Source organism: Rhinatrema bivittatum, chromosome 9, assembly GCF_901001135.1.
Source record: "Rhinatrema bivittatum chromosome 9, aRhiBiv1.1, whole genome shotgun sequence".
Classification (NCBI taxonomy): domain Eukaryota; kingdom Metazoa; phylum Chordata; class Amphibia; order Gymnophiona; family Rhinatrematidae; genus Rhinatrema; species Rhinatrema bivittatum.
In genome coordinates, this window is record NC_042623.1 from 126,979,408 (window position 1) to 126,995,987 (window position 16,580).

The 16,580-nt window shown below is 43.7% G+C and overlaps 1 protein-coding gene across 4 annotated transcripts in view; it reads right to left on the reverse strand.

Moving 5' to 3' along the window:
• Positions 1-16,580, reverse strand: part of NUP205 (nucleoporin 205) — a 558,669-nt gene that overhangs the window by 121,814 nt on the left and 420,275 nt on the right. For all 4 annotated transcript variants that reach the window (XR_003858760.1, XM_029616971.1, XM_029616970.1 and 1 more), the window contains one exon: positions 620-758. Coding sequence is in view for 3 of the 4 variants with exons in the window: in XM_029616971.1 (XP_029472831.1) it covers positions 620-758 (139 nt within the window). In the remaining variant the exon portion in view is untranslated. The remainder of the gene's footprint in view (positions 1-619; positions 759-16,580) is intronic.

Below are 16,580 nucleotides of genomic sequence, written 5' to 3' on the forward strand. Positions count from 1 at the left end.
ATATATACTCGTGAATAAGTCGAGAAATTAATACTTGAAAATAGGCCCAAAAAAGCCAGTTCGACTTATGCACACATACAATCTGTTCTTCTGCATATACTATGCAGTCCCCAAGGTATGCACGTAAGTACGTGCAAACTGCCGAAACGGAGCAGAGTTAGCCACATACAGTATGTTAAGTAGCCAACTCAGATATTCAGAGTTAGCTGCTTAACTTATGCGGCTAACTCTGGTCGTACCACTGCCATGTCCTAAAGTTAGCATGCCACATGATTTTTTTTTTTTTTATTCGGACATGGCTTTTCTTGAATTTTTACCTTCCTGATAGATCACTAATTTTAAACCTCTACTTATACATGGATCAATGCATTTCAATGGATTCTGGTCTCAAAATCACCTATTAACTTATACATGAGATAGACATAGAAGAGTATATATGGTAGTAGTAGTTATATTTCTGAAATATATAGTTTATTTTTGCTCAGTATTACTAATGTATGCAGGAATAATGCAAATAGATGCTGTGACATCTTCCTTCTACACTTTTCTCAATGCAGCTCACGCACTATATACTTAACCTTGCATAACACCTTGGTACATGCTTAAGCAGATAACTCACCTGTCCTGCTGCCTGCAGGTGCTGTGCTGTGCTGGATGTCAGGATTACTTGGCACAGATGAAGAGCCGGTAGGAGAATCTGGCGATACCGCTCCACAGGGGCAGGTACGAAGACAAGCGATTCTCTCATCCCAAACATACTTATATACAGAAATAAAATAGAATTGAAGGCAAACATAAAACAGTTTACTGCATCATGTGTTGCTTTGGGGGAACTTTTCACAAGCTTTACAAAGTATAACAGCATTCTCATGCTACCAGGTAACAAACAATAGCTGAGATCAATTGTTTCAGTTACTTGAGCATATATCATTTACTACGGTAGAAAGCAAGTTTGCTTACCATAAACGGTATTTTCCACAAGTAGCAGGATGAATTAGCCATTACTTGTGGGTGATGTCATTTGGCAGCATGAAATGGACTTCTCTCTCCAAGCTGTAGAGCTTTGAACTCTACTGAGCATGTATGAGAGTTCCCATGCGGGCATTGCCTTGTAAGCCTCTTCAGTTAGCAACACAGCCAGGAACTAGCTAGGGTAGTTGACTCTCCAGGGAGGAAGGTAGGCATTCCATGGCTAATTCATCCTGCTATCTACAGAAAACACCATTTATGGTAAACAAACTTATTTTTCCTGTTGATAAGCAGGCTGAATTAGCCATTACATGTGGGGGAGCCCCAAGCTGAGGGTTGCAGTGGAGCATTTTCTTACTTAGCATCCTGGACTCCTCAGTGGAGAGTAGACTACCATGAGATTGTGTTTTACCTCGCTGACTGCCCAAACCCACTGTCAGCTCATGAAAGTGTCCAGACAGTAGTATGAAGTGAACATGTGTACAGATGACTACATGGCAGTTTTGCAGATATCTTCCAGAGAAATTCCTTCAAATGTGCAATGGAAGACGTCATAGCTCTCAGCAGATGAACATTAACTGGATTAGTAAATGAACCTACTGGGAAAGACACACCACCAGGCGCACATGCTTCAACTCCTCCTCAAAGATCACCAGTGCCAATACTGACTGGGATCCAGGAAGTGTGATCACATCCTCTTAAGAAAAGAGAGGAGGATCGGTGCCAGGCATTGGAGTCGGTGGAGATCATTGCAAACCCCAGGCATCGCTGGAGAATTGGCGGTCCTCACCACAGGGATGCTTTGGGAGCATTGCAGCCAAAGCTGGTGTATCTCTGTTTTCAGTACCATACATTGACAGGGATCAATATAGATGCTTCAACGGCTCCCCTCGACTCTCTGTCCTTCCTTGGTGCTGAGATCGAAGATGATGAACCTGAAGTCTTCAACCTGGGGGAGGCAGATGGCTCCCTTGATGTCGATGCCTTGGTGGCCATCGGTGTGGCTCCATGACTCCACAATGCCAATGTCGATGGACCAGCCTTCTCTGACTCGAAGATTTGTTCAATCTTCTCGAGCTGGATCTTATGTCCTTTAGGGGTCATTTTAGCACACTTGCTGCAACCCTGGACGTCGTGCGATGCCACTAGGCAGAGGACACTGATCAGGGAGATCCATGATTGACATGGTTTTGAGCACCGGGGGCAAAGCTTGAAATCGGATGAGGACATGGCACGAAATAAAAGGGTTGACAAATCAAAATTCAATTGTGGTGACAAACTATGTCCAGTGGGCACTGCCACTCCAGGGATGTCAGCGAAGGAAAACTTACAGAAGACGGCAAAAAACCTGGTTAAGATGACTAAGGGGATAAAGACCAAGGGACCCTATGTTGATTACAGGAACTCACTGGAAACAAGTGAATAAACCTCGAAAAAGAGAGACTCAATTACCTGCAGCCACGAAGCTATGTGGAAAAAAAGGACTGACGGGATCCCGTATGGCTGCATTATATAATGGCATGCTGGGCATACACAGAGGCTCAAAGTTCTAGAAACTTTGACGTAAGTTTTCCATGCCAGGATCCATCTAATGTCACCCACTTGTGAACTGTCATCCTGCTTGTCCTCGGAGAATAAAGGTTCCTAGCCCAATATTCCAGGCAGTAGTAGAGCTTGTTTGTTTTCAACATAGGCCACATGGAGAGACTAATCAGCTTTGTACCCTCTGGCTCCCTAATCTTGTTCTTCCTATTAACCCTGAAGTTGGTAGTCTTGTAGACCACTGGCAGATTTCCCTTCACATGGCATTGGACACTTTAGCATCTATGTCACTATTTCAGTTGCAGCACTGGAATCATATTCCTTGGTTTTCAGTTAACCTTAAGGCAGCAAAGAGAAAGGTTCAGAGAACTGAATGACATGGGTAAAACTATAGGACTAATGATTGTCTCAAGTTGCATCGTTCTAAATTACTGGCTTATTCAAACTAATTCTAAGAAAGATGACTTTCCTAAGTGCATTACTGCTGCTTCTTTGCGCCCACATGCTTTATTTCACGCTCTGGTGAAGATGACTCATGGTAACTTGTTACACCTTGTACAGTTTCACCTTGTGAACAATTTGCCAGTTTATTTCATGATAAGGTTTCTAAACTTACAGTAAACATGAAGATTGCCTTACCTTTATCCCTATCATTATCTCTGTGTCTACTGTTTGAAGCGATTTTACTCTTCCTTTTGTCTCAGAAATTTGTTCCATTCTTTAATAGATGGATAGTTTTTGTGCTTTCAATTTGTGCTCCAATGCCTTGAATAATGTTATGTGCTCTGAGGTTGGACATTTTGTCACAGCTATAGTTCATTCTTCACTAGTTCGGGGTGTGCTGCCAGATAGTTTAAAAACTGTAGTGATACGACAGACTCTTAAGAAAGCAGACAGTAATACTCAGGACCTTACAAATCTTTTTCTTTCAAAAGTCATTGAAAAAGTTGTGCTGCAACAACTTCAGGATTTTCAGGATGAAAATGCTTATATTCATGATTCACAGTTTGGTTTTCATCCTCACCACAATACAAAGTTATTGCTACTCTTGTTTTGATAAGATTCGTTTAGGGTTTGATACTGGGACTAGGTACCTGGCCATTTTTTCGGACTTAGCTGTGGCATTCGATACCCTCAACCAAACTATATTGTTAGATTATCTACAGTCATTAGATATGACTTCCTCAGTCCTAGCCTGATTCTCATCTTTAAGTGGCTGCTCTTATAAGGTTACAAAGGGTGCTGCCCAATTGGGAGCATTTCCATTGGGCATGGCTGTCCCACAAGAGTCGATGCTTTCTCTGATACTATTCAATATATATCTCCAACCCCTGTGTAACATTCTCTCTCAGTTGAATGTCTTCTTGCTTTTCTTTACTTTTCAAACATATAGATTAGTTGCCTTGGTAATTGCTCCTTTTAGTTTGGTCCACTGTTCCACATCTCTCTCCTTCTCCCAGCCTTCTAGTTCTTCCTCCAGGTACTTTCCCATTTCATCAAAGTCCGTGTTTTTGAACTGCAAAACTCGAGTCTTTGTGCTACTTCTCCGTATCCTATTTGTGATATGAAACCATACTGTATGATGATCACTGGTACTGAGGTGGGCACCCACCTGGACATTAGAGACATTATCTCCATTAGTGAGAACTAAGTCAAGTATAGCTCCCTCCCTCGTGGGTTCCATTACCATTTGTTTGAACAGAGCCTCTTGAAGGGCATCCACTATCTCTCTACTACTGTTAGATTCTGCAGAAGGGATTCTCCAGTCTACATCCGGAATATTAAAATCTCCAACAATCACCACTTCTCCCTTCTTTCCCATCTTTTGTATGTCTTCAACTAGGGCTTTGTCAAGCTCTTCCATTTGATTTGGAGGACCGTAAATCACTCCAATAGAAACGGAAGCCCCATCACCTTTGTTTGGTCAGCTCATAGTGCTTCTTCTTTGCCTCATCTTCCTTGCAGCTCAGATGCTTAGATATTGTTTCTGACAAAGAGCCACTCCTCCCCCTTTCCTGTCCTCTCTGTCCTTCCTTAATAAGTTATAGCCCGGTATTGCCGTATCCCAATCATGAGATTCCGTGAACCACGTCTCCGTGACAGCAACAATGTCCAAGTCCGCCTCTTTCATTAGGGCTTGCAGATCTGGGATTTTATTGACTAAACTACAAGCATTTGTGCTCATAGCTTTCCAGCTTCTCTCATTCTGGTTACAGCTTTTCTTGGATTCCTTTAGTGTCTTATTTAGTTGAATTTTCTTATCCACTTCACCCTTTTCCTTTGCATTTTTATTTGTATTTTGGGGGTGACATTTCTGTATGCATTGGGTTTCTTCTTTCTTTTCGGATATCACTTCAATCTCTTTCGCAAGATCTTCTTCAATAACTAATAAACCTTTCTTTTCAAATTAGCTTTTTTTTTTAGTTAGTTCTTTATTTCTGGTCTGGCTTTATTATTTATTGCTGCCAATACTGTCTTTGTTTTATGAAGTTTTATCTGATTTTATTATGTTACGATTTATTTGTTATTTGCCTTTTATGATATGCTAGAATTGTTTTATTTATTTATTGCCCATTATACTGTTTTTGTTTTATGATGTTTAAATTTGATTTTATTATTTTATGATTTACTTGTCATTTGCCTTTTATGATATGTTGGAATTGGTTTATGAATGTCATCTTGTATATCGCCTAGGCCTTTTAGAGTTAGGTGATTAAAAAATTCTGAATAAATGTAAACGTATCGGTAGTAAGTGATATTGTAGAAGGATTATAGGGAAAGGTTTGTCTTTTTGTGAACGATACGAAAATCTGCAACAGGGTTGATACCCAAGAAGTACCTGAATGTAATCTGCTTTAAAGCACTGAATAGTAGGATATAAATAAATAAACAGAGGTGCAGAAAACTTGGAGCGAGATCTATCAAACCCCTTTGTTCTTCACTGCAGAGGATGTTGGGGAGCAACACCAGACCTATTCTTTGTAGGTGATTCAGAGAACATAAGAAAATGCCATACTGGGTCAGACCAAGGGTCCATCAAGCCCAGCATCCTGTTTCCAACAGTGGCCAATCCAGGCCATAAGAACCTGGCAAGTACCCAAAAACTAAGTCTATTCCATGTAACCATTACTAATGGCAGTGGCTATTCTCTAAGGGGTAGATTTTAAAAGAAGCGCGATCAGCCTACTTTTGCTTGCGCATCAGACTCAAGCAAAAGTACGCTGGATTTTAGTAGATACGCGCGGAGCCGCGCGTATCCACTAAAATCCCTGGATCGGCGCGCGCAAGGCTATTGATTTTGTATAGCCGGCGCGCGCCGAGCCGCGCTGCCTAACCCGTTCCCTCCCAGGCCGCTCCGAAATCGGAGCGGCCTCGGAGGGAACTTTCCTTTGCCCTCCCCTCACCTTCCCCTCCCTTCCCCTACCTAACCCACCCGCCCGGCCCTGTCTAAACCACCCCCCTTACCTTTGTCGGGGGATTTACGCCTCCCGGAGGGAGACGTAAATCCCCGCGCGCCAGGGGGCCTCCTGCGCGCCGGGCCGTGACCTGAGGGCGGGTACGGAGGGCGCGGCCACGCCCCCGGACCGCCCCGGGCCGTAGCCACGCCCCCGTACCCGCCCCCAAAACGCTCCTGACACGCCCCCGAAACGCCGTGCCGACCGGGCCCGCCCCCTGACACGCCCCCGACACGCCCCCCTCCGAAAACCCCGGGACGTACGCGAGTCCCGGGGTCTGCGCGCGCCGGTAGGCCTATGTAAAATAGGCTTACCGGCGCGCAGGGCCCTGCTCGCGTAAATCCGGGCGGATTTACGCGAGCAGGGCTCTTAAAATCCGCCCCTAAGTGAACTTAATAGCAGGTAATGGACTTCTCCTCCAAGAACTTATCCAATCCTTTTTTAAACACAGCTATACTAACTGCACGAACCACATTCTCTGGCAACAAATTCCAGAGTTTAATTGTGCGTTGAGTAAAAAAGAACTTTCTCTGATTAGTTTTAAATGTGCCCCATGCTAACTTCATGGAGTGTCCCCTAGTCTTTCTACTATCCGAAAGAGTAAATAACCGATTCACATCTACCCGTTCTAGTCCTCTCATGATTTTAAACATCTCTATCATATCCCCCCTCAGTCGTCTCTTCTCCATGCTGAAAAGTCCTAACCTCTTTAGTCTTTCCTCATAGGGGAGTTGTTCCATTCCCCTTATCATTTTGGTAGCCCTTCTCTGTACCTTCTCCATCGCAATTATATCTTTTTTGAGATGCGGCGACCAGAACTGTACACAGTATTCAAGGTGCGGTCTCACCATGGAGCGATACAGAGGCATTATGACATTTTCTGTTTTATTCATCATTCCTTTTCTAATAATTCCCAACATTCTGTTTGCTTTTTTGACTGCCGCAGCACACTGAACCGACGATTTCAATGTGTTATCCACTATGACACCTAGATCTCTTTCTTGGGTTGTAGCACCTAATATGGAACCCAACATCGTGTAATTATAGCATGGGTTATTTTTCCCTATATGCATCACCTTGCACTTATCCACATTAAATTTCATCTGCCATTTGGATGCCCAATTTTCCAGTCTCACAAGGTCTTCCTGCAATTTATCACAATCTGCTTGTGATTTAACTACTCTGAACAATTTTGTGTCATCTGCAAATTTGATTATCTCACTCGTCGTATTTCTTTCCAGATCATTTATAAATATATTGAACAGTAAGGGTCCCAATACAGATCCCTGAGGCACTCCACTGTCCACTCCCTTCCACTGAGAAAATTGCCCATTTAATCCTACTCTCTGTTTCCTGTCTTTTAGCCAGTTTGCAATCCACGAAAGGACATCGCCACCTATCCCATGACTTTTTACTTTTCCTAGAAGCCTCTCATGAGGAACTTTGTCAAACGCCTTCTGAAAATCCAAGTATACTATATCTACCGGTTCACCTTTATCCACATGTTTATTGACTCCTTCAAAAAAGTGAAGCAGATTTGTGAGGCAAGACTTGCCCTGGGTAAAGCCATGCTGACTTTGTTCCATTAAACCATGTCTTTCTATATGTTCTGTGATTTTGATGTTTAGAACACTTTCCACTATTTTTCCTGGCACTGAAGTCAGGCTAACCGGTCTGTAGTTTCCCGGATCGCCCCTGGAGCCCTTTTTAAATATTGGGGTTACATTTGCTATCCTCCAGTCTTCAGGTACAATGGATGATTTTAATGATAAGTTACAAATTTTTACTAATAGGTCTGAAATTTCATTTTTTAGTTCCTTCAGAACTCTGGGTGTATACCATCCGGTCCAGGTGATTTACTACTCTTCAGTTTGTCAATCAGGCCTACCACATCTTCTAGGTTCACCGTGATTTGATTCAGTCCATCTGAATCATTACCCATGAAAACCTTCTCCATTACGGGTACCTCCCCAACATCTTCTTCAGTAAACACCGAAGCAAAGAAATCATTTAATCTTTCCGCAATGGCCTTATCTTCTCTAAGTGCCCCTTTAACCCCTCGATCATCTAACGGTCCAACTGACTCCCTCACAGGCTTTCTGCTTCGGATATATTTTAAAAAGTTTTTACTGTGAGCTTTTGCCTCTACAGCCAACTTCATTTCAAATTCTCTCTTAGCCTGTCTTATCAATGTCTTACATTTAACTTGCCAATGTTTATTGCTTTATCCTATTTTCTTCTGTTGGATCCTTCTTCCAATTTTTGAATGAAGATCTTTTGGCTAAAATAGCTTCTTTCACCTCCCCTTCTAACCATGCCGGTAATTGTTTTGCCTTCTTTCCACCTTTCTTAATGTGTGGAATACATCTGGACTGTGCTTCTAGAATGGTATTTTTTTTAACAATGACCACGCCTCTTGGACATTTTTTACTTTTGTAGCTGCTCCTTTCAGTTTTTTTCTAACAATTTTTCTCATTTTATCAAAGTTTCCCTTTGAAAGTTTAGCACGAGAGCCTTGGATTTGCACACTGTTCCTTTTCCAGTCATTAAATCAAATTTGATCATATTATGATCACTATTGCCAAGCGGCCCCACCACCGTTACCTCTCTCACCAAGTCCTGTGCTCCACTGAGAATTAGATCTAAAATTGCTCCCTCTCTCGTCGGTTCCTGAACCAATTGCTCCATAAAGCTATCATTTATTCCATCCAGGAACGTTATCTCTCTAGCGTGACCCGATGATACATTTACCCAGTCTATATTGGGGTAATTGAAGTCTCCCATTATTACTGCACTACCAATTTGGTTAGCTTCCCTAATTTCTCTTAGCATTTCACTGTCCATCTCACCATCTTGACCAGGTGGACAGTAGTATACCCCTATCACTGTAGTCTTCCCTGATACACAAGGGATTTCTACCCATAAAGATTCAATTTTATATTTAGTCTCAGGCAGGATGTTTATCCTGTTGGACTCTATGCCATCCCGGACATAAAGCGCCACACCTCCTCCCGACTGCTCCTCTCTGTCATTGGGATATAATTTGAACCCCGGTATAGCACTGTCCCATTGGTTATCATCTTTCCACCATGTCTCTGAGATGCCAATTAAGTCTATGTCATCATTTACTGCTATACATTCTAATTCTCCCATCTTACTTCTTAGACTTCTGGCATTAGCATACAAACATTTCAAAGTTTGTTTTTTGTTTGTATTTTTATTCTGCTTTTTAATTGATAGGGATAAGTTAGAATTTTTTAGCTCAGGTGAGTTTTTAGTTACAGGCACTTGGACTACTTTTCTAATTATTGGAACCTCACTGTCGGGATGCCCTAATTCTAATGCATCATTAGTATCCTTTAAAGATACATCTCTCCGAACCATGCGCTCTGGCCCATTGAGTTGGGCCAGAGGTGGAGAGAGCTCTCTTCCTTAATGAGGTTTTAATGGGGGGGGCCTGGAGGGTGTCTCTATATGCTGATCTCACCAGTCTGGAGGGTATGCGAGGCTGAAGTGGAATCTTGAGATCCAGTGGGGTGATGTTGTGAATGGCTTTGTGAACGATAGAACTTTGTACAAGATTCTGAATTTGATTGTTTATCCTGTTGGACTCTATGCCATCCCCGACAAAGCGCCACACCTACTCCCGGGTGCTCCTCTCTGTCACTGCGATATAATTTGTACCCCGGTATAGCACTGTCCCATTGGTTATCCTCTTTCCACCATGTCTCTGAGATGTCAATTATGTCTATGTCATCATTCACTGCTATATATTCTAATTCTCCCATCTTACTTCTTAGACCTTCTGGCATTAGCATACAAACATTTCAAATTTTGTTTTTTGTTTGTATTTTCATTCTGCTTTTTAATTGATAGGGATAAGTTAGAATTTTTTAGCTCAGGTGAGTTTTTAGCTACAGGCACTTGGACTACTTTTCTAATTATTGGAACCTCACTGTCGGGATGCCCTAATTCTAATGCATCATTAGTATCTTTTAAAGATACCTCTCTCCGAACTATGCGCTGCTGAGCGACTGTCGGCTTTCCCCTTTGTTCTAGTTTAAAAGCTGCTCTATCTCCTTTTTAAAGGTTAGCGCCAGCAGTCTGGTTCCACCCTGGTTAAGGTGGAGCCCATCCCTTCGGAAAAGACTCCCCCTTCCCCAAAAGGTTCCCCAGTTCCTAACAAAACTGAATCCTTCTTCCTTGCACCATCGTCTCATCCACGCATTGAGACTCCGGAGCTCTGCCTGCCTCTGGTGACCTGCACGTGGAACAGGGAACATTTCAGAGAATGCTACCCTGGAGGTTCTGGATTTAAGCTTTCTACCTAAGAGCCTAAATTTGGCTTCCAGAACCTCCCTCCCACATTTTCCTATGTCGTTGGTGCCCACATGTACCACGATAGCCGGCTCCTCCCCAGCACTGTCTAAAATCCTATCTAGGTGATGCATGAGGTCCGCCACCTTCGCACCAGGAAGGCATGTTACCAGGCGATCCTCACGCCCACCAGCCACCCAACTATCTACATTCCTAATAATCGAATCACCAACTATGACGGCTGACCTAACCCTTCCCTCCTGGGCAGTAGGCCTTAGGGAGATATCCTCAGTGCGAAAGGACAATGCATCACCTGGAGAGCAGGTCCTTGCTACAGGATCCTTTCCTGCTGCATCTTGTTGGTGCTCTCCCATCATGAGACCTTCTTCCTCCAAGGCAGCACCAGGGCTGCCAGTCTGAAGTTGGGACTTGACTACTATGTTCCTGAAGGTCTCATCTATATACCTCTCTGTCTGCCTCAGCTCCTCCAGGTCTGCCACTCTAGCCTCCAGAGATCGGACTCGTTCTCTGAGAGCCAGGAACTCTTTGCATCGCATGCACATGTACAACTTCTCACCGGTGGGTAAAAAATCATACATGTGACACTATGCAAAAGACTGGGAAGCCCCCCCTCTTGCTGCTGGACTGCTGCCTTCATCTCAATTTTGGAAGATTTATTAAAGCAAACTGACAAACTAAACAGTAGCAAATCATCAGGACCTGATGGAATTCACCCTGGTGTTCTGAAGGAATTCAAATATAAAATTGCTGACTTGCTACTTATAATCAGCAAATTATCATTTAAATATGCCATTGTAGCTAAGGACCAGTAGCCAATGTAACACCACTTTTTAGAAAGGGTTCAAGGGAGTGATCCAGCTAAGTCCACGCCGCAAAACAGGCTACTGGACTGAGGCACTCGACTGAGGGAGGGACCATAAGGTATCACCTCAGGGGAAGTGGTACGTGATTAATCTTTTTTCTCCTATCTCTTTTGCTTTTTTTTTTTTTTTTTCAAAAAGCAGTAGGGAGATGCACAGCCACCATCTGCTGGAGATGGAGAATACTGGTGGGCTGATGTCAGAGCAGAGGTATATATACACCATGACATCATCTTTGCTCCTTCTTCATCTACTGGTAGAGGTGCATAACCTACTGGTGTGGATTAACCTGACTGAATGCTGAGCAAGCATTAGTCAGCTATGACTTTTCCATGGCACATCTGATCATGTCTGATGGTATACTGGTTGGGAAATACTGGTATAAATTCATGGTGCGACTACACTGAGTACCATGTGTAGTTCTGATTCCCCCATCGCATAAAAGATATAGCAGAAATAGAATAGTATAGAGAGCACAAACAAAAACGTTAAAAGGGGATGGAATGACTTCTTTCAGTTTGTGGAAAAAAAGAACTGATAGATATGACAGCAATTCTAAAATACTGAGTGGTGTAGAACATAGAAACATAGAAATGACGGCAGAAGAAGACCAAATGGCCCATTCAGTCTGCCCAGCAAGCTTCCCTCATTTCTTCTCCCATACTTATCTGTTTCTCTTAGCTCTTGGTTCTAATTCCCTTCCACCCCCACCATTAATGTAGAGAGCGGTGATGGAGCTGCATCCAAGTGAAATATCTAGCTTGATTAGTTAGAGGTAGTAGGGGTAGTAACCGCCGCAATAAGCAAGCTACACCCATGCTTATTTGTTTTTACCCAGATTATGTTATACAGCCCTTATGGGTTGTTTATCTTCTCCCCTGCCGTTGAAGCAGAGAGCTATGCTGGATATGCATCGAAAGTGAAGTATCAGGCACATTTGGTTTGGGGTAGTAACCGCCGTAACAAGCCAGCTACTCCCCGCTTTGTGAGTGTGAATCCTTTTTTCTTCTCCCCTGCCGTTGAAGTTATGCTGGATATGCGTGAAGTATCAGTTTTTCTTTTCCCCTGCCGTTGAAGCAGAGAGCTATGCTGGAAATTCGTGATGTATCAGTCTTTCTCCCATGCCGTTGAAGCAGAGAGCCATGCTGGATATGCGTCGAGAGTGAAGTATCAGGTACATTTGGTTTGGGGTAGTAACCGCCGTAACAAGCCAGCTACTCCCCGCTTTGTGAGTGCGAACCCTTTTTTCTTCTCCCCTGCCGTTTAAGCAGAGAGCTCTGCTGGATGTGTGAAGTAACAGTTTTTCTTTTCCCCTGCTGTTGAAGCAGAGAACTATGCTGGATATGCATTGAAAGTGAAGTATAAGAATGGAGTGATCAAGCTAGTTGAAAGGCATCAGGAATAGAGGAAGGTGGAGGTAGTAATTTGGATATTTGGTTTGGGGTAGTAACCGCCGTAACAAGCCAGCTTCTCCCGTCTTTGTGAGTGCAAATCCTTTTTTCCACATTTCCTCTTGCTGTTGAAGCTTAGAGTGATGTTGGAGTCACAGTAACCATGTGTATGTTTATTGACTAAGGGTATTGTCTCCAGGCAGTAGCCATCATTCTGGCGAGTCACCCACTCTTCATTGGCGGCCTCTTGACTTTATGGATCCACAGTGTTTATCCCACGCCCCTTTGAAGTCCTTCACAGTTCTGGTCTTCACCACTTCCTCCGGAAGGGCATTCCAGGCATCCACCACCCTCTCCGTGAAGAAATACTTCCTGACATTGGTTCTGAATCTTAATAGGCAGTAGTTATTATTGGTTCTGAATGTTAATAGGCAGTAGTTATTTACCCTTTTCCAACATTACTAGGGCTAAGGAACACTTCACAAAACTAGCAGGTAGCAGATTTAAAAAAAAGTTAAGGCGGCATTGTTTTTTTAGTCAATGCACAGTTAAGCTGTAGACTTTTTTGCTGGAGGATGTGGTAAAGCTGATAAAATAACAGGATTCTATAGCAGTTTTATACCTTGGCTGCTTCCCCTCCCCCATGCTCCCTAGGCAACAGACAGCATAGCACAGCAGCTGACAATTGACTCATACAGTCTATGAGTATTTGCCTACTTTACCTATTGGTGATCTGCCCCTGGCTAGACTCAAAGAAGGGTTTGGTTAAGTTTCTAGAGTACAAGTCCATTAGCAATTATTAAACAAGTAGATTTATGCTCACCATCTCTTATTTATGGGGGTGATCAACAAAGAACAGATTTCCTTGTTAGGGCATTTTCATGTGACCCAAACTGCACAGTTAGAGGCAGATGGACCATTTGTCTAATCCAGCATGGCATGTCTTAAATTCTTAAGGTGCTGTAAAATCTATCTCCCGCAGCAAACTCCAGAGGTTCCTAGCTGCGCTGGTCTTCTGCATCAGTTCGGTAGCAATGTTAAGTTCTGTACTGTACTAGCTGAATTGTGGTATATTTGAATACATTTTCATATAGTTATGTATTAATTAATATATACAAGAAAATCAGTCTTCATTAAAACATTTTTCAACATTTTTTTCTATAAGTACTCTAGCTATTATAAACATTCATATTTTTTCTTTATTTCAGGTGACAGCCCAGTGCAATATTCTGAGTGTAACAAGTGCTCAGATTTTTTTAGCGCTCAGATTACTTTTTTTAAACTGCAGATGCAGTAAGCTAATGTTATGCAAATGCATCAGGATTTTAAAAAGCGAGCAAAAACCGTAAATGTGTATTCGGCATCTGCTGAATGCACATTTTAACACAGGAAAGTGGGGGAAGAATCGCGGAGTTCTTGCTACTTTCCCTTCTTCACTGCGTGCCTGATATTTCAGGCTCTTGTTACCATGCATGGCTCCTTAATCTTCTGATCTTTAGGGCTTTATTTGGGTAAATGTGGCAGCTGCCACTTACCCCTGATAAGTACCAATCTATTCAGTTATCTGGCAAATTGCTGTCACTTAGCCAGATAAGTCAGTACTTATATGGGTATCTGGAGTGGTTCGCAACTAGTTAGCTGGATAAATACTTATCCGGCTAACTAATGGTGACCTCGTTAAGGGCCTGGTGAAGAAGGGAAAGTAGCAACCCCATTAATTAGATATTTCTAAGAGAAAAATCAATCAGTGCTTTCTTGGATATTTTTTAAGCTGTATTTTCTTGCCACTGGTCCACTGAGTTAATGTCTAGGATGTTCCATCCATGTACGGCCCCAGAAGAGAGAAAAACCTGAATTGACCAAGTCTTGGAAGGAGCAGGCTTTTCAAATTCAGTCCCTTTATCTCTTCTTGCAGAGATGAAACAAAGGAGGTGGTAGTTTTAAGAGCCAGTGCTGTAGTGCCAGCAATTTAAAAGTAAATTATTCCTTACCTGCTAATCTTCGTTCCTGTAGTACCAAGGATCAGTCCAGACAGTGGGGTTATCTCCCCCTTCCAGCAGATGGAGACAGATAGAACTTTGAAAGATGCTTCCTTATAAGGTAGTGCACCCTCTACTAATCCTCAGTATGGAGTATATCAAAGCAAAGAGGAAAACCAGGATGGACCATGAACAATAGAATTAAGTAACAAATAACAGTGTGCAATGGGCACAAAACAGTGTCAAACAACAAACTTGCAGAATGAACCATTAACCAGCCAAAGGAAAAAAAAAAAAAAAAGGCACTGAAGAACAATTTGAGTAGAGAGGCAATCCCAAACCCAATAAACAGTCAGGGAGGGCGTCTGGACTGATCCTTGGTACTACAGGAACGAAAATTAGCAGGTAAGGAATAATTTTCTTTTCCCTGTATGTACCAGGATCAGTCCATACAGTGGGATGTACCAAAGCTTCCCTACGTAGGGTGGGCCCCGGAAAGCCCTGCTTGAATGACCCTAAAGCCAAAGGAGCCAAAAGTAGGTGACTGTATGTGTGGACGATAACGATAAGCAAAGGTATGTAACGATTTCCAAGTTGCCGCTTGACAAATCTCCTGGAACAAGACTGATTGCATCTCAGCCCAGGAAGCAACCTGAGCTCGAAGAGAATGGGCCTTGACACCCGCCGGAGGTTGTCGACCTGCTCCAATGTAGGCCACCGATATCGCCTCCTTCAGCCAGCGAGCAATGGTAGTTTTCGATGCCTTGGCCCCCTTCTTCGGACCATGCCAGAGAACAAAAAGATAGTCTGACAAGTGAAAATCATTAGTGACTTCCAGATAGTGAATGAGGATACACTTGACATTTAGCTTGCGTAGATCCACCGATGTGTCTGCTGAGAAGGATGGAAGATCTACAGTCTGATTCAAGTGGAACTCGGAAACCACCTTGGGCCGAAAAGTAGGCACAGTGCGCAAGGAAACTCCCGAATCCGTAAAACGAAGATAGGGCTCTCTGCAAGAGAGTGCTTGAAGCTCTGAGATTCTGCGGGCAGAACAGATAGCTACCAGGAAAACAGTCTTGAGAGTGATATCCTTGAGGGTCGCGCAATGCATGGGTTCAAAGTGTGGCCCGACCAAGATTCGGAGAACGAGATTGAGACTCCACGAAGGATAAAGAGCGAGGACCGGGGGTTTCACGTGCTTCACCCCCCCTGAGGAATCGGGTGAGAAGAAAGGGAAGCTCCCTCTCATTGATGAAGTAGAGAGCCTAGGGCAAAGACCTGCACTCTCAGTGAGTTGTAGGCCAGACCCTTGTCCAGTCCCTGTTAAAGAAAAGATAGGATCTGAGCCACCGAGGCAGTCCGTGGCGACACAGGTATGGAGGCACATCAGTTCTCAAAAACCTTCCATACCCTGATATAGGATATGGAGGTAGACGTCTTTCTAGCCTTGAGGAGGGTTGAGATAACAGCCCCTGGGTATCCACGGCGTCTCAGCCGGCGCCTCTCAAAAGCCAGGCCGCAAGACAGAAGCGATTGGCCTGGGCAAAAGATACCGGACCCTGACGCAGCAAGTGTGGAAGGTGAACCAGACGAAGAGGTCTGTCCACTGCGAGGCTGATCAGGTCTGCAAACCACGGGCAACGGGGCTATTCCGACGCCACCAGAATTATCGGGCCCTGGTGGAACTCTATTCTCCGGAGCACCTTGCCCACCAGATGCCAAGGGGGAAACACGTAGAGGAGAATGTGACGGGGCCAGGGGAGGACTAAGGCATCCACTCCCTCTGCGCCGTACTCTCTTCTGCGACTGAAGAACCAAGCTGCCTTGGCATTCTGGGAGGTTGCCATGAGGTCCAGATAGGGGCCCCCCATCTGTGGAACAGGAGATTCACTGCCTACTCTGAGAGTTCCCACTCTCCGGGATCTAGATGTTGACTGAGAAAGTCGGCTTGAATGTGGTCTACGCCTGCAATGTGGGAAGCCGCTAGGTGGAAGAGTTGAGTCTCCGCCCACGCCATCAACCTGTCTGTCTCCTGAGACACAT